General features: G+C 45.2%; 1 protein-coding gene across 4 annotated transcripts in view; it reads right to left on the bottom strand.

Moving 5' to 3' along the window:
- Positions 1-18,298, bottom strand: part of TMOD2 (tropomodulin 2) — a 48,297-nt gene extending 29,999 nt beyond the window's left edge. For all 4 annotated transcript variants that reach the window (XM_081831096.1, XM_081831097.1, XM_081831099.1 and 1 more), the window contains exons 1-3: positions 18,160-18,298; positions 4,558-4,752; positions 2,914-3,070 (exon numbers count right to left, since the gene is read on the bottom strand). In XM_081831096.1, the coding sequence (XP_081687222.1) occupies positions 2,914-3,070; positions 4,558-4,683 (283 nt within the window). In that variant the 5' untranslated portion in view covers positions 4,684-4,752; positions 18,160-18,298. The remainder of the gene's footprint in view (positions 1-2,913; positions 3,071-4,557; positions 4,753-18,159) is intronic.
- Positions 18,299-18,354: the final 56 nt, after the last annotated feature.

The raw sequence follows: 18,354 nt of genomic DNA, 5'->3' as shown, positions 1-18,354 counted from the left end.
AGGGACCAGGCAGTGCTGGGCACCCTAGGGAGACACCACTGCTTGTAGTCAGTCTGGGGTATCCTGGCCACAAGGTCTCCATCACTCACCATCACCCTGCTTCCTGCCTCTGCATCACATAAACTGCCACCTTTCCCAGAAAGAAGCAAAATACACTGGAGCATAATGAAAAATACAAGGAGAATGGCCAGAAGATAGAAAATGAAAAAAGAAAATAACCAATCAATAACATCTCAGACATGAGGGTTCATCCCAGACTTATTTTTCATAGTCTCTGCAGCCTGAAGCCTTTTCTTTGTGGCTCAGATGATCTTGGTTCCAGAGTCAAAGAGGCCTCCCCTTTCCTCCTTCCTGCTAATGCCTAGGATTACCCTCAATACCACGTGCACAGGTGGCCCATAGCTGCCGAACTTTAGGACAACTGCTGCTGCACATCCATTCCTGGTGGTGGTGGGGTGGGTAACCAAACAACAAGTTCTAAGTGGATGAAACTACTGCAGAGAGTGAAACATGGCCCAGGAACCCGAGGGCCCAGGGCCCAGGGCATTCAGAGCTGAAGTTGTACAGCCTCTCGCCTGAGGCCTTTACGGCAGCCTCCAAGGCTTCCAGATCATCCACTGGTGCTTCCAGATCATCCGCTGGTGCTTCCAGATCATCTACTGGTGCTTCCAGATCATCCGCTGGTGCTTCCAGATCATCCGCTGGTGCTTCCAGATCATCCGCTGGTGCTTCCAGATCATCTGCTGGTGCTTCCAGATCATCCGCTGGTGCTTCCAGATCACCCGCTGGTGCTTCCAGGGGCCCTGCAGACTCTACTCTGTTCCCTCTGCTCTGTTTGGAAAACTTGCTCTCTGCTCATTTTGCCCAACTGTGTTGCCTTCCAACCTTCTCCTAAGCTACACCAGGCAACGGTGCGCCCCTTTTGTCTCCCCATTTATGACCCAGGCTGCCCCTGCATTCCTAACTCCCCTGTGAATCATCTGCAGATGAATCTGGATCGAGAGATAATTTACCACTGCTACTCCTCAGACCTCTACTTTGAGAAGAAGAAACAACAGCTTTTTGCTTGTTATTCTGGCACTACCCTAATATTGGATGTTAACTGGGATTTTATTGAAGATTTGACATTATAATTTTTCTTGCACAATGAACTTAGTCTAATAGCAGCCAGGCTGCCATAGAAACAGCTCCGTATTTCTATGGCAATCCTTAGTTATTTGCCCAATTTGTCACTGTCCAACTTCACTTTCTTAATAAATTGACACAATCAGTGGTGCACGATCCATCAAATGAGCACGATCCATCAAATGAGCACGATTCAGAGGACAGCCAGATGTCACGTAACAGAAGACAGCAGTGCTCTGACTGACGCCACCTGAGGAGGGGTGCTCCTGCTGCCCCAGGACCCTGTACAGAAGCTCCCAGACAGCATTCATCCGAACCTGTATTTATCAAAGTGCTCCCCTGTGCCAGCGCGCACAGGTGGGAAACACACAAAACACACAAAACCCAAAGTAAATAAACAAAATGATGAACACAGTGCTATGAAGGCAATACATGAGTGTCATGGCAGAGAGAAGGGGTCTATTTTAGACAGAAGGGTCAGGGAAAGCCCAAGGCCCTGACGTTTCAGCTGGGACTTTTAGAATGTGAAAAATGGGGATGTGGGTTGGAGGGGAGAGATCATGAGAAGACCCTGGGATGGGAGAAGAACTCGGCAGGTTTGGGGAACTGAATGCAGAGGGTGGGGCCGAGGCTCGGCAAGGAAAGGGGAGAGGTGATCAGAGAGGTGGGCAGGGTGAGCTCTCCCAGGGCCCTGAGGACCACAGTGAGGATTTGAGACTTTCAGCAGGGAAGTGACATGATCTGATCTGCATTTTAAAAAGACTGTAGTTGCCATGAGCTTATGGATGATTCCATTAGTGTCTGTGGGCCCAAGTCCCTGTCTGTAGTTGAGGAAACCACACAGGCTGTTGGTACCCACTTTTCCTCCAAAGGGGAGCCTAGGGTTGGAAGCTAAGGAGGAGGGTTTTCCTGGTCTTGGTTCTGAGCTCAGTCCTGGCATGGAGGAACATCCCTTTGTTCCTCAGAGCCTCACCAGGACTATCACAGTGCTTCTCTCACTAGACCACAAGCTCCTTGAGGGCAAGGTAGGGTCCTATTCACTGTGGTGCCAACACCTGGCACATAGCTGTGCACAAAGGGGGTGCTTGGTAAATGCTGGGTGAGGGAATGGTTGACTGCACCATTCTCTAACGGTAGCATCTTAGGTTAGGGGTCTGGTGCCACAGCTATCCTAGACATGGAACAGAAAGGCCTTGAGGGGATGTCTGTGGTCAGTAAAGCCCTGGGCTAAGAGAAACGCACCAACGCCTATAGGACCTTCTTTCGGGCACAATACTACCTCATGCTGCCAAAGCTTTTTCTTTGGGGCTTAAGATATTTTTCACAGAACTAATCTGAGTACCTTTACACTCTAAGTATTAATTTAATTAGCTTACATATTCTGCCATAATTTTTTTTGTAACTAGTAAACTGTATTTTTTTGGAGCAGTTTTAGGTTCGTAGAGGACAGTACAGAGAGTTCCCATATACTCCTTGTCCCACGCTTACAAGCTCTCCCCCAATGACACTGTGCAGCTGAGTGGGACGTTTGTTACAACTGATGAGCCTACACTGCTATCATTATTATCCAAAGTCCATAGTTTATATTAGGATCCACTCTTGGTGGTGCGCATTCTATAGGTTTGGACAAAAGTATACTGGCATGTCTCTACCAGCCACGATTCTTTTTAATTATGAATCCAGTTCTTGGGCTTCTTTCCCACTTCCAGGTCAGTTCCCTTGCTGGACCCCCCATGACAAGATATGAGGAGTACCTTTGTCCCAGGATGTGGCACCTGGGGCCCTTACCTTTCTTTTCTCCAGTGAAGGGCACAAAGTCTTCCCTGTCCTTCTGTTCCAAAGCTTCCTTCTCCAGGTACATGAGGAGGTGCTCGCGATCGAACGGGCCAGTGGCTGCTTTCTGGGTCTGGTCTTTCTGTCGGAATCCAGCTGGTAGCAGTGCACTCTGATGAGACAGAGGTGTGAGCAGGAAGGAAGGTGTTTGCCCTACTGATACTCTGTCACTTGGCCCCCCGTCCCAGCCCAGCTGTCTATGGGGGAAGCAGGGAGAAGGATACCTGTGCAGAGATGCAGGTGTACACTGAGGGCTGGGGACTCTGGCGCATCTCTGAGGCCCTACCCTGGCCCATTCTGTGCTGAGATGTTTCTGCTAATGCGCACAGGCCCACACAGCTGGCTAGAGCCGCCTCTGAGTCTTCTGCAGCTGCATTCTAGAATGTGGTAGCAAAAGGCCAGGCACCCTTCACGGCCTCCTTCCTCATAGATCACACTTGGGTTTGGCCAGGTCTGTACCTGAGGTGCTTCCAGGCAGGCATACAGAGACTAACAAGGAGCCAACATGGCTATACTCTTATTTCTAGCCTCTTTCCTGGGAAAACATCCCAGCACATAAGTAAATATTAGGGGAGATGCTGATACCTGCTTGACTAAGCTGAGTGATTCCTTCCTTAAGGTTCAAAAATAAAAACATTTTTTTAAGGCTGTGTTTTGGGTTATTTTATTTATTTTTAATTTAATTATTTGTTTCAGGGGTGGAGGTCTGTGATTTGGCAGTCTTATATAATACCCAGTGTTCATTACAACACATACCCTCCCCAATGTCCGTCAAAGATAAAAATATTTTTAAAAATAAATACAATATCCAAAGTGTCTGGCATATCAGAATATCATATAAATAATTTTTAGTGACATTTTTCTTTATAGTAAAATCACTATTTTGGATGCCTCTGATTCTAATTTTAAAAAAACACCATCAGCACTAAAGAAAGTGCTTGCTAAACAAACACTGTAACAAACTACTTTGCTTTTCAAGAGCTCATAAAAATAGTAGAATCTCCACTTAAATTTACATAATATTATTGTTATAATTCAAATCCATCCATTGTTGTGAGATCACCAAAAACTTCAAGTCATTCATGCTTTTTTAAAAAAATGAGGTGTAAAAAAGATCTGTTTGTGGGGTTAAAGGCCTGGTGTAAATATCATCTCTGATGTTTACTAGTATGGGATCTTCTGTAAATTACTTCTCTTCGTCTGTCCCCCTTAATTATGAAATGAGTGCAATATAATCTACCCCAAGGGCTTCCATGCCCAGTAGAGTGTATGGCCTCACAGAAGAAATTTGGTTAAGATTTGTTCCCTTTTCCTCTTTCCTTTCTTCTTCCTTAAGTCCGACTAGCCCTTTCTCAAGCAATGGAAAATATTTTTTACCATTTACATTAAATTGGTTTTTGAGAAATACATTTGTCCTATCATATTGTACATGTGGCTACTGAGGTTCTTTATGAATCTGTCAGACCGGAACCAATCAGGGGAAGAACGCAGAATTTGTATTTGGAGGCAAGGGATTTCTACACTATTGTTTAAGGACCAAGCCACACCATTTATCCCCTACTACCATTGACCACCATGTTTCAGTCCCAGGTCACCAACCTTGGGATCTAGGTCATCAAGAACATTTTCCAACTGTTTCAGTTCCTCTTCTGAGAGTTTGCCAAGAAGCTCATCCTCATCAATGTTCTTGTATTTCTCCAGCTCTTTTTGAAAGGGGAGTGCCATGGCTTCTTATATGCCCTTCTCATGGGTCACGAACATTTAAACAGGGCAGCTTCCTGAGACTTCAGAATACTACCAATAAGAAAGAAACACTGTTATCTTATTCTGCAAACAGGACTTATTCACAGGAGACAAGGGCTGTGCCATCTGCCCATGGAGTCTTTATTGGACGAATAATTCCACGAATCAGTAATATCACTTCCATTTGCAGAGCAACCTCACAGCTTCTTTCACTAATTTAGATCTTTACAAACAACCCAGAAAGGAAGCCTGGACAGATACTAATATCCCACTTGACAGATAAAGACTCTGAGGTGAAGGTGGCTAAGTTGCTTGCTCGAGGCTCCAGAGCTGGGACGTGCCAGGCCTCCTGATTCCCAGCGTGGTGGGTGCCTTTCCCCCACACTACTCTGCCTCCTCCAGCTTTCCATAGAAAACAGTGGAAAACAATGAACAAATTGTAAGGCAGTCGTAAGAAGCACACTTGTGTCTTTTCAGGGAGAGAGTGATGTGAAGAATACAAAATGGGGTTCATTCAGGAAAGAGAGTTTGGAACGTCCATGTGAGAAAGCATTGTGCAGTGACTCCCTGCAATTAATCTCAGTAAGATTCTAAAATCCTGACTACATACTCTCTCCACGCTTCTATTCTCTCTTTTTTTCTTCCCTCATCTCCTGCTCTTTCTATTCCCATTTCTTTTGTGTCCTTAGTCACGCTCCCTAGTTCGTTAAACCTCTAGTCCATTCTCCTTTCAACCCCTTCTTTTATACCCCCTCACTGCTAAACTTCCACCCAGAATGTCATTCTTACTCAATCCCATCTTTCTTGCAGAGGATTTTCCATCTCTCTTCTAGAAAGATAATATTGCATTTAGGAAATAGCAAGGTACTTAGCTGATTGTGTTTCTCCCTAGGCGGTATTAAACTCAATCAGATCTTTCAAGGCAATTAATATTTGCTGTATACCTACTATTTGCCAGGCACACATCTAGAAAGCAGGAATCTAAAGATAAACAAGATTGACCCCTTCTTCAAGAAGATCACAGCTCAGTGAGACACACAAATACTTGATAAGTGTTAGAACAGAAGTAAAGTATAAAATAGGTTTAAAAACACATGAGGAAGTAATCATTGGGTAAAGGTGGGGGGATTGAAGGGAAACTGTGAAAAAGAGGTTGCCTTTGAGCCTTGAAGGAAGAGACCATAGGCGGACGAGGGTGGGGAAGGGTTATTCCAGAGAAAAGGAACAGCATAAACAAAGGCACAAAGGTAAGAAGGTGGACGATGGGATTTTATTGAATTTACTGAACGGTTGGTGTGCTACAGAGAGAGGAAAGAGCTAAAGACCAGAAAGGGACATGTGTGAAGGGCCTTCCCTATAAGCCCTGCCAAGGACCCTGGGCTCCATTCTGTTGGACATGGGGAGCTGCCACAAATGTTTAAAACCAGAGGAATCATCTGAGAAGCCCATTTTTTTCCATAAAGTAATTCAAAAGGTAAGAATGAAGAATGGGTTGGCATAGGAAGAAACCAGTTGAAGGTGAGCCACTGAAGGGTTACTGGAATGTTTTTTCTCTCTCTTACTAGTTCACCACATTCAAATTTGTGGTTTTCTGTTTGGGTGTCTTTTCTATGTAAAACGTGACTGTTTTTTCCATTGGCCAGCCTTCTTTTAAGCTCCCATTGCTATAGTACAGTAAAATTAATAAATAAACAGAACCCTCCCCCAAAAACCATCCCACTAAAGTCAGAGACCAATTAGATCATAGAAATTTTGTTTTGGCCCCAGCTACCACTAATTATGTGACACTGGGCACAGAACTAAATCTGCCAAGCCCTTAACCATCAAATGAACTGGTTGAACCATCCTTCTTAATGGACTTGAAGTTACACAGTTTCCCACATTTAACATTTTGAAATGCAGATGTGTTTTACAATTGATGATCCTACGATTACTATGGGCCCAGCGGCAGTCAAGATGTACTCGACATTGCCTATGAATGCATAAAATCAAAAGCACCAGCTTCAAAACTAGAAGAATGGGTGTCAGGGATTTGGGAGAAAAAAAAATCCCAGGGACTTGTAAAAATAGTGGACTTTTAAAACCTAATGGGGAGTGAGACAGGTGGCAACTCAGGCATGTTTAGCGACACTCTCAAAGGAAGATGCAGGTTAAGTTAGTTCCACATAATTACAGAGTGGGCTTAAGTGCCCAGCAGTAATGGCTTATAGTTCTTTTACAGGTTTTTAAAAAAATTACCACTCTTGATGGCACAGAGGAGATACTGGGTGGAAAAAAACAGACATTCATGATTGTGAATCAAAGGTATATATACAATGGAATATTATGCAGCCATCACAAAATGAAATCTTGCCATTTGCAATGACATGGATGGAACTAGAGGGTATTATGCTAAGAGAAATAAGTCAATCAGAGAAAGACAAGTATCATATGATCTCGCTGATATGAGGAATTTGAGAAACAAGGCAGATGATCATAGGGGAAGCGAGGGAAAAATGAAACAAGACGAAACCAGAGAGGGAGACAAACCATGAGACTCTTAATCTCAGGAAACAAACTGAGGGTTGCTGGAGTGGAGGGGGGTGGGAGTGATGGGGTGGCTGGGTGATAGACGTTGCGGAGGGTATGTGCTATGGTGAGCGCTGTGAATTGTGTAAGACTGTAGAATCACAGACCTGAACCCCTGAAACAAATAGTACATTATATGTTAATAAACAAAGTGATTCAAAAAGTTACACTCGAAATGTGAAGAACTTTTAAGAATATTAATCAATTCAATTGCATGCCCAGGGTGATCTATAATTTAAAAAATCTATTCATAGCAGCTTTATTTCAAAAAGCCAAAAACTGTAAATAAACTGAATGATCATTGGTGGGTGAATGGAAAAACAAATCATGGCATATCCACACTATGAAATCTATTCAGAAGTAAAAAGGAATGAACTATTGAAACGCACAACATGGATGCACATCAAAATAATTATATCGAATGAAAGAAGCCAGACCCAAAAGAATGCATAGGGTATGACTCCATTTATCTCAAATGCTAGAGACTGTAATTTATATGACAGAAAGCAAATTTGTAGTTGCTTGGGGATGGAAGAGAGAGAGGTAGGGAGGGGCAGAGGAAGGGATCATGAAGGGACATAAGGAAAATTCTGAGTTATATATATGTTTATTCACTACCTTGATGTGGTGGTTTCACAGGTGCATGCTTATGTTAAAATTTAGCAAACTGTACACTTTAAATATATGCAATTTTTGTATGTATGTTAAAAGATTTCAAAAAAGTCTACATGTAAGTCTAAAACTGTTCTTTCAATAAAGTGAAAATTATATTTTTAAGGAAGCAAGCATCATATTTTAGCTGGTAGCATTTTTTTCCTTAGTGGTACATAAAACGTTGATGTGTTTTAAATTGGTGATATCTTAGACCTGGTAAGATTCTATTTGTATTTCTAGTCCAGGATTCTACAACTATACTCCTAATTTCACATCTTTCTATGAAACTGACTTGCTCTCCTGATTTTCTAGATCATACCATTAACCTACCAGTCATACACTTTAAAAACTTGGACCACCCTTCAATTCTCCCCCTTCTTTCCATGGCCACTTGGTTAGCATCTCCTGTAGATTCTGACTGCACAGAACTTTTTGTTTGTTTTTGTTTTCATTTTTTCAAGATTTTATTTATTTATTTGACACAGAGAGAGAAAGAAGCAGACTCCCCGCTGAGCAGGGAGCCCAATGCGGGACTCGATCCCAGGACGCTGGGATCATGACCTGAGCTGAAGGCAGCAGCTGAACTGACTGAGCCACCCAGGCGCCCTGCACAGAACTTTTCACACCACCCCTTCTTCCTGTCTCTCTTGTTTTGCATCTTTGTCCTTTGGGCCCAAACTACCATAATGGCATCTTGAAAGGTTTCTGTTCTTCCCCGTAAGCCACTAGAACACCACAATCGGGTCATCTCTCTTTACACTGCTAAAAAGCCACTTCTCTGGGTAAGGACTTCCGATAGCTCCCTCTTGTCTACAGAATGAAATTCAGACAGTCTAGCATCCAAAACTCCCATAATTTGGCGTCAGTTTGCACTTTCTGCTTTCTGTCTTCATTACTTTCCCAGGGAGTTACTCTACTCCAGCCAAAAAGGCTTACTGGCTCTCCGTGATAGGTAGAATAATGACCGCCCTACAGATGTCCAAATGCGAATCCTCTAGGACCTGGGAATGTGTTACTTTACATGGCAAAAGGGACCAGGTGGGTTAAATCAAGGATCTTAAAATAGGGAGATTATCCTGGATTATCTGGGTGGGTCCAACAGAATCACAAGGGCTCTTAAAAGCAGGAAGAGGAAGGCAGGAGAGCCAGAGGAGATGTGATGACAGAAGCAGAGGGTCGGAGTGATGTGATTGCTGGCTTTGAAGACGGATGAAGGGGCTGAGAGCCAAGAAATGTGGCCGGCCTCCAGAAGCTGGGAAAGAAAGGGAAATGGATTCTCTTCTAGAGCTTTCAGAAAGGAGTGCAGACCTGCTGACACCATGACGTTAGCCCAGTGAAACCAGTCTTGGATTTTTAACCTCCAAAACTGTAACATAATAAATCCTTGTTGTCTTAAGCCACTGAATTTGTGACAGCAGCAATAGGAAATGAATACACCCTCTTACCCATATATTTCCATTTTTCGAGATAATTGTTATGGATATCTTCTGTTTGCCCTTCTACATCCACTCTCCACCTTGCTCTGTGCCCCAGGAATATAATGTATTTATACTGCATCCATGGGCTCTCTTGTTCTTGGGCTTACGTTTGGCCAGCAGCAGGCCCTGGCAAGAAGCTGGAGGGCAGGGAGAGACGGAGGTTGGTCCAGAAGGCCACGTCTCCTCTCAGGCAGCTCTTTATATTCAGCTGCTCTCCCCTTCAGCGGACTTCAGGCCTGGGGGTGGTGAAGGGTCTCTGTTGTGGCTAGCGCCAGATTTCTGCCTTACTGGATTCCCTAAACCCACCCTACCTCTTTGTAAATAGCCTCTTTATTAAAACTGTTTCAAATGATCCAGTTTGAGTGTGTCCTCTGTTTCTTGTTGGGACTTTGGCTGAGATGGTAATATTCCTTGGAATGCCCTTCTCTATTCTCATGGCCTATCCACGGGCTCTGCTTTTGAGACCTGGCTCAAATCCCAGCTCTTCAGGACCACAGAATGTCAGAGCTGACTGAGGCCTTAGAGATCATGCAGTCCAGCAGCACAGATGGTTTTTCTCTCACTTCCCTGCTCACTCTACCTTGGCAATTCCTCTTCCTCCACTTTAAATGCTGGCATCCTCAATAGTCCTGTTTTAGCATTTCTCTTCTCACACTATCATTCTCCCTGGGGAACTCACTGTCTCCAGAGTTTTAACTATAATCCATATGTTAAAGACCCCTAAATCCCTATCTTTGTCCTAGACTTTGTTCCTGAGGGCTAGATCCAAATATTTCTAACTGCCAAACCAACATCTTTACTTGGCTGCCTCCAGCACCTCTGAGGACTCTCATCATTTGTCCTACCAAACGGCTTCCTCTACTCTAGAATTTCCAGTTGGTGCCAAGAAACCAGGGAGCCATCCTTGACACCTTCTTTTCCTTGTCTTCCCCGCCCCCTCCCCATCAATCACCAAATCCTGTCCTTACCTAAACGTGTTAGAATCCACCTACTGGACTTGTCTGTATTGCCACATCCAGCCTTACCCACTCTCCATCCATTCTCCACACAAATGGTCAAAATGATTTTTTTTTTTTAAGATTTTATTTATTTGACAGAGAGAGACACAGCGAGAGAGGGAACACAAGCAGAGGGAGTGGGAAAGGGAGAAGCAGGCTTCCTGCCGAGCAGGGAGCCCGACGTGGGGCTCGATCCCAGGACCCTGGGACCATGACCTGAGCCGAAGGCAGACGCTTAACGACTGAGCCACCCAGGCGCCCCCAAAGTGATCTTTTTTAAACAAGTTTGCCCTTTTTTAAACAAACTTAAAGTCCTCCAGCGGCTTCCAATTGCCTTGAGGAGAAGGATCAAATTCACAGTATGGCCCCTGTCATCCTCATCAACCTCATCCTGCACCACACTCTCTATCTCCTCCTGGCTCCAGCCTCCTGGACCACTTCCAATTCCTGGATGGTGCCTTATGCTGCTCACTCTGCTCAGAGCACTAGTTACCCCCACCCTCCTCAGTTGGATGCTGTCTTAATTCATCTTCTGGTCTCATGTAAGCTTCAATTCCTCAGGGAGGCCTTGTTCAGACACAGAGACAAGGTCTGGGTCACTTCCCTCCCCCATGGCATAACCCTTGATCACAGCTCTTGACTTTATTACCATTGCTTGTTTTATCTCTGTCTTCCTCACTAATCTCTGTAAGGACACAGTCTTTTTTTTTTTTTTAATTTTATGTAAAGGTAAGAGGGAGAAGCAACTCCGCACTGAGCAGGGAGCCCAATCCAGGGCTCCATCCCAGGACCCCGGGATCATGACCTGGGCCGAAGGCAGACACTTAACCAACAGAGCCACCCAGGTGCCCCAACATAAGTCTTGACCCAAAGTAGGCATCCAACAAATGCAAATGAAGAAAATGAGCACAGAGGTGAAGTTACCCACTGGTCCAGAGTTCATTCCATTATATGCAGTGCCTCTACTCTGTGTCATAGAACTTTCTGAGGCCACCTAAGACCACAGAAATTGCTCCTCTTCCTAAATTCACACTGTCTGTCACCAATTTGGTGTTCATCTCTTGCTTTCTTGTTATCTTTTCATGTTCGTTACATATATGGTTTTCTCTTCAACTATACCACAAACTCCCAGAAGACAGGGACAACATGGTAATTCTTTATAGTCTTAGGCTTCTCAAGCTCAGGTTTGTATATTCATTCAACAAGTATCTACTGAAAGCCTATCGTTTCCAGATACTGCTGGGACAACAGCAGTGAACAAAACAAATGGTATCCTGTGCCCCAACCAAACTTACAGTTTAGCACGGCAAGTAGTTACAATAACATGTTAATACTATGTAACAGTACCTGTTAAGACAAATTGCATATGTTGCATAAATGAGGGGGTGTCAAAGTCAGAGAAGAAAAAAAATAGTGCATCCTCCTGGAGCACAACTTTGACTTAAGATTTGGGGGAGAGCCAGTTACAATTGTTTAATACAAAATACAGATATACTGTGGAGAAGAATGCAGCATTCACCGGGTTTTTAAGGTCAAATTGCAGATTTCTGGCTCATGGCTGGCTGGCCTGTTTTAGCCCCCGCCTGGGCCCCACAAAGGTTCACATCTGTTCTCTCCTCCTGTTAGAGATGCCACAGTGGAAAGTCTGCACAAAGCACTGCAGCAGCCTCACCTCCAGCAGAGTGTCTGTCCCATGGCAAGCACTCAACATGCAACAAGATACTGACATACATGCTGGGATGAAGCAAGTGCCCAGCAAGGCTTTCCGGAGTCCAGGTGGGAATGTACACCAAGTCAGTTAGGAAGATGGAAAACAGGAGTTAGGACTAGAGCTGAAGGAAGAATGCTTGGGCCGCCCATTAACTCTTCTGTTACCCAAAGACACAGGCTCTAGGAAGGAAAACAAGGGGTATAGCTTTCTTTGCTTCTCTTTCCACTTCCTTATTCATATAACTGCAGTATGAAAGAGGAAAATCAGATACCACACCAAGTGCACAGCCTTTGGCCCTGCCTACACACAAAGACTTGGAACCAAAGCCAAACAAGCAGTCCTATTTATTAAGCCCTGTCCAAACCAGAGACTAATTTTTGCAAAAGAATAAACAAAAAATACCCTTAAAAACCTAGTGAAAAGTTTTTTAAACTGGCAAAACAGTACCATAAGTCATGTCGGAGGACATACATTTCTAGGAAAGTTACATAGGACTACACATGGAAAGGACATACATCACACTGGGCGGGGGAGGGGGTTGCCTGGAGAAGGGGGGCTCGGGCTTCAACTACAGTGGTGATGATTTATTCCGAAGTAGGGGTAGGGAAATGAGAAGTTATTATTCTCTATTATAAATCTTCAATATTTCATAATAGTTCTTAAATAATCAGTGAACCAAACTGCATAAGGGTCAAATCTACATTTTCTAAAATTAGTAAATTAGAACAAAATCAACATTATCATCATATCCTCCAACAAGACATGAGTTGTTCCTATATATTTAATTCCTTTCTAGCTGTAGGCAAATACAAAAACATGTACAAAACACATAGCCTGTGTTTTGAAATCTAGCTATTTGGGGTTTTTTTAAAAGATTTTATTTGAGAGAGAGAGAGAGTGCAGGAGCACAAGCAGGGGAAGGGGCAGAGGGAGAAGACTCCCCACTTGGCGGGGAGCCAGACATGGGGCTCCATCCCAAGACTCTGGGATCATGACCTGAGCTAAAGGCAGACGCTTAACTGACTGAGCCACCCACATGCCCCAAAATCTAGCTATTTGAAGATGGTCCAGTCATGTCTGTTTCTCTCTCTCTCTCTTTTTTTTAACAACCAAATGGCTCCTGTCATATTCAGGGAATACTTGCAGGGGATGAAGGACAGAGAATGGGGCGGGATAAGGAGGAATTTCAGGCAAAAAGTATGACAGGGCAATTGAAGGGAACAAGCTGAAAGGGAAATGAGGAACAGATCTTACCAGAATGAAGAGTTTGTATCTTTTTTTTTTTTTTTTAAGATTTTATTTATTTATTTGACAGAGAGAGACATAGCGAGAGAGGGAAGACAAGCAGGGGGAGTGGGAGAGGGAGAAGCAGGCTTCCCACAGACCAGGGAGCCCGATGCAGGGCTCGATCCCAGGACCCTGGGATCATGACCTGAGCAGAAGGCAGACACTTAACGACTGCGCCACCCAGGTGCCCTGAAGAGTTTGTATCTTGAGACTGTGTGGTCTTAACTTCCCAAACTTGCCACACAAAAGTTGCCATAGCTCAAATTTTGCTTGAAAACAGTCTCCTTTTAAAACAATGTGCCCACCAGTGAACCACCCCCACTCCAGGTTCAGAAGACTTAAAGCAGGGGCCTTGGAGTCAACCAGCACTGGGTGTGATCGTTACAGGTCTGTGTGCAAGTGAAACCTCTCCAAGCCTCTGTGCTCTCCTCTGTAAAACAGGCAAAGAACAGTATTTATCTCAGAAGGTGGAGGGGATGCTTAACGTGATAATGTGTGTACTAGGCATTGTGCCTAGTACACACACATACACGCCCTCAGTCAAAGCCATTTCTCTTTTGTCCTTGGTCTGGGAATAGTCTTTTATTTGGGGTATCTGTTCCCTCTGTTATCCTTGTCAGGATCTGTTGAATATAGAGAGGCAGCATCTTCTAAGAGCCCTGGGTCAGCGTTACCAGGTGTAGCGAGCCACCATGTAGAGGCTGGCCAAAGGAGGAGATAGGTTTCCACCTGGTAGGAAGCAGCCAAGCACTTCCTGGCTGAGGCAGAAGCTCATTAGCATGGAAGTCTTAGACTCTGCCCAGACTGCTACCTGGTTTCTAATTCTCTTGGCAGATCCTACTTCCTGCTGCTGCCTTATCCCTTTGTCTGGCCCTATTCTCTGTTTTCCGAGGAGTTCCTATTTCCCGACTTCCAGCTCCTTGCCTTGCACGTGGGTATCTGTGTCTGTTAGTTCACCTTGCTTTCAGGAATTGATGGCTTCTCACTTCCTGACTAGCACACTCTGTGTTCTCTACTTTCTGTCTTTTGATTCCCGTGCCTTCCTGGCTCCTGCCTGCTTATGTAGTCTTTGACTCACCTATCTTATCTCTTACTCTGGTCTCTGTACTCCAGCCAGGTTTTGACCAACGTTTTGTTGTACTGTACCGGTACTATGCGCACCTTGACTCACGACTGCTTATCAAGATGATGTGCACAAGACTTAGCGAATGGTATGGAATGGGCACTGCCCTGTCAGAATGGCTGTCAGCTCTAAACAACAGGGATGGCTGTCCCTGCACATACTGGCTGAACAGCAGCCCAGCTTACTAGACTCTAGACCCCTCCAACTGCTCTGATGAGAGGCCTTGTAGGGCTGGTACCTCAGATTTGCTCCTTACTCATCTCCAGGCTTGGCACAGCTGGCCTTGTGCCCTGTTTCATGAGCTCCTATTACCCACGGTCCTAGAACTGACCTTCTCGTTACCACTCTATCCAGAGGTCAGTAGGGGAAACCTGGCAACATACTTAAAGAGATGGATAGCACTGATGCCGAAACAGGAGGCAAAACATAAAAGCATGTATATTCCAGGTATAGCAAAAGTCTCTCTTTTTTTTTTAAGGATTTTATTTATTTATTTGACAGAGAGAGACACAGCGAGAGAGGGAACACAGCCGAAGGCGGACGCTTAACAACTGAGCCACCCAGGCGCCCCATAGCAAAAGTCTCTTTGCAGCAAAAGGCTCTGTATAAAATTGTGCTGTATCTTAAGAGTTGATTTTGTTTTCCTCTGCACATGCCTTCTACGAACCTCTTCGAACCACTTATAGTCTATAAGAAACCATTTGGTTGTATGTGATTTACAAATAAAGAGAATGAGAGGAAACCCTACACCTTCTGTTCTGTCAAAAGGCTGGATCTGTTCTTTCCCCCAACACTCCCCTAACTCAAAATATAAAGATCTACTACCAGGAACTTCCTTCTATACGGACATAAATCTTGAATGTAGAGAGGAAAGGGACAGTGTTTTCAGGATGATTCTTGAGTAGAACTGGCATTTCAAAGGTCTGGGAATTATTAATGCTTTGAGGTTGGAATTAGGGGATGCAGTATCTTTTTTTCTCCCTTTCTTTTGTTTAAAGTAGGTTCCACACCTAATATGGGGCTCGAACTCACAACCCTGAGATCAAGAGATGCATGCTCTATCCACTGAACCAGCCAGGCACCCCAGGGGATGCAGTATCTTAAGAATAAATGATTGTGGGGTGTCTGGGTAGCTCAGTCGGTTGAGCATCGCCTTTGGCTCAGGTCATGATCCCAGGGTCCTGGGATCGAGCCCCACGTGGGGCTCCCTGCTCAGTGGGGAGCCGGCTTCTCCCTCTCCCTCTGCCTGCCACTTCCCCTGCTTATGCTCTCTTTCTCTCTGTCGGATAAGTAAATAAAATCTTAAAAAAAAAAAAAGAATAAATGATTGATAGTAGCCAAAACAAACCAAGAAAGGGAACTTGCCCTGAGCCCACTTACACCTCCAATAGGACTTAAATCCTGGAAACTCAAAGCCACAGATTCACTGCAGCTGTGTGTCACTAACCACCTAGTTCTCTTTATGTACTCTCTAATTTCATTGCTCTCTCCCACTTTAATTTAAAAAGTCCACACTTACAGAAAAGATAAAAGAACAGTACAACAACCACCTGCGTACCATTGTCTTAGATTCACTGTCATTTTGCCATATTCCTGAGCTTGCTCCCCCACCCTTAGACTTGTTGCCCCTGAACTACCTGAAAGTTGCAAATATCACGACACATTTCCTCTAATACCTGCACCTCACACGAAGAACCACAGTGTCCTATATAACCACAGTACCACTACTGTGCGTAAGAAAATGAAAAGTAATTCCATCATATTATGTAATATGCAGTCCATGTTAAAATTTTTCCAATTGTCTCCAAATCACCTTTTAGAGCTTTTTTTTTTTTTTTTTCTGATCTAGGATCCAAAGTTCATACATCTGAAATGGTTGTTACATCACTTGAGTATTTTAATCTACAAAACTCCACACTCCCAAACTCGACCTTCCAGTCTTTTTGGCAGGAACACTGCATAGGCGAAGTCATGATCTTATTGCATCCCAACAGGAGACTCCTACTAGATGCTGGTAAGCTTGATCACTAGGCAGAGGTGATGACCTCCTCCTGTTTCCATTGTAAGGACATATTTTCTCGAGGTAATCCATGGTGAGATAATCCTATTCTCCAACAACCTCTCACTCAAAGGTTTTGAACCCATGGATGAGTCCTTGCCTGAATCAGTTATGTTAGGGTTTGCATAGCACTGGTTTTCTGGTTCTTGTATTCCTTTCATTGTGTATTATTCAAACAATGACCCATCAGTACCCATCCTCTCTTTCCTCAGTGCATATGCTCTCTGGTTACTTCTTGCTGGGGCTTTCCCCCATGTCCTTGCTGACCACATCTGACCACTTTAGTCTAGACCCCAGGAGCCATTTGCTTCTCCATCTACCTGCCCATCTCACGACTTCACCTTCAGCAAATTAAAAACAAAAACAAACACATGTTGCCTACCAATTTACAGTTCTGTAAAAATTAAAATGGCTATAATACATATTTATTGGGTTAGACTGAAGAAAGTAGATAGAGAAAATCAGTTGCTTTTTTTTTTTTTTTTTTAATCAGATTGCCTAAGCCCTGAAAAATCTTTCCTCCTCACTAGGGTAAAGCCACTCGTTCTGTCACAATCAGGCTTTTTGTAGTGGTGTTGAACATAAGCAACCTCATATCTTCAGTCCCCTGATATGAGAATCTTGGAAGAACAGAGGTTTAGAAATCATGTAGCCCAAACGCCCCATTTTACACGGATAGACAGAGAGGTGAAAGGGCTTGCTCAGAGTCCCTCAGCTCCTTAATGGTAGAGCTAGGACAGAAACCTGATTTGAAAAATACCTCCTCTGATGTTCTTTTCCTTCCCTTCTCAAGTGCCTTGTGATTCGGCTGTTTAATGGTCAAGATAAAGCCGTAGCATTCACGACCTCCTTCATTGCTAATTTGCATTTTGCCTGCATCACCTTCCCACCTTGGAACGGTTTAAGTAAAAATTCCCATTAGGAGCCTTTTATTAATATTATTATTTTTAAAATCCATCTTCATTTCTGCGGATCAACAGGGAAAATTTAGGAAGACTCAGGGAGCACATGCTACCATGACCTTAACCAGGAAAAAAAATAAAGGTCTCGAGGACCTGCATCAGGCCGCTCCCTCAATGCCGCTTTTCCAGAGGCTGAAACGCCCTGCGGGTGACAGCTCCAGGGATCTTAAGACGCCAGCCGGAATGCATCCTTCCCCGTCGCCCGCTTTAACGATGCAGTGAGAGGCACCGGGCTCCAGGAGCTTGTCTAACGTTCACAGGAGAGGGGAAAGTGGGGAACAAAGCCCAGCGTGGAAAAACCCAGCCCCGCAGCGCGAGGAAGGCAGGAGACCGCGCCCTCACTGCAGCGGCCCGGCGGGCTGCCGAGGCTGCGGAGCCGCAGTGCGGAGCGTGGGACCCACACCCTCGCAGGGGCCTCCTGCCCGCGCCGCCCCGCACAGCCCGCCCGGCCGCGGAGGCTACAGGCGGCCCTGGCTCTGGGCACTCGCCCGGCCGAGCGCGGACGGCGCGGAGCATCCTCCAGCCCGCTGGGAGGGAGCCGCCGCCCCCGCCTCGCGGGCGGAGGTCTGCACACCGCGCCTCGCCCCGGCCGCCCCCCCCCCGCCCCCGCGCGCTCACCCGTCCGTGCGCCCATCCCGGAGCCGGCGGTGCGGGCAGTCTGTCCGTCTGCCCGGAGGTAGCGGGGACCGCCGAGCAGGGGCGGCGCCGTGGTCGGGGCGAGCGCGGCGATCAACAGGCGGCTCCTGGCCGGGCGCGGCGCCGAGGCGCGCGGCGGCAGCGGAGCAGCCTGGGAAGCGTAGTTCGCGGCGACGC

Source organism: Leptonychotes weddellii, chromosome 9 (genome assembly GCF_054177405.1).
Source record: "Leptonychotes weddellii isolate Sample4059 chromosome 9, ASM5417740v2, whole genome shotgun sequence".
In the NCBI taxonomy this organism is placed as follows: Eukaryota; Metazoa; Chordata; class Mammalia; order Carnivora; family Phocidae; genus Leptonychotes; species Leptonychotes weddellii.
The sequence above is the reverse complement of the archived record's forward strand: the minus strand, read 5'-3'. Positions and strand labels throughout refer to the sequence as shown.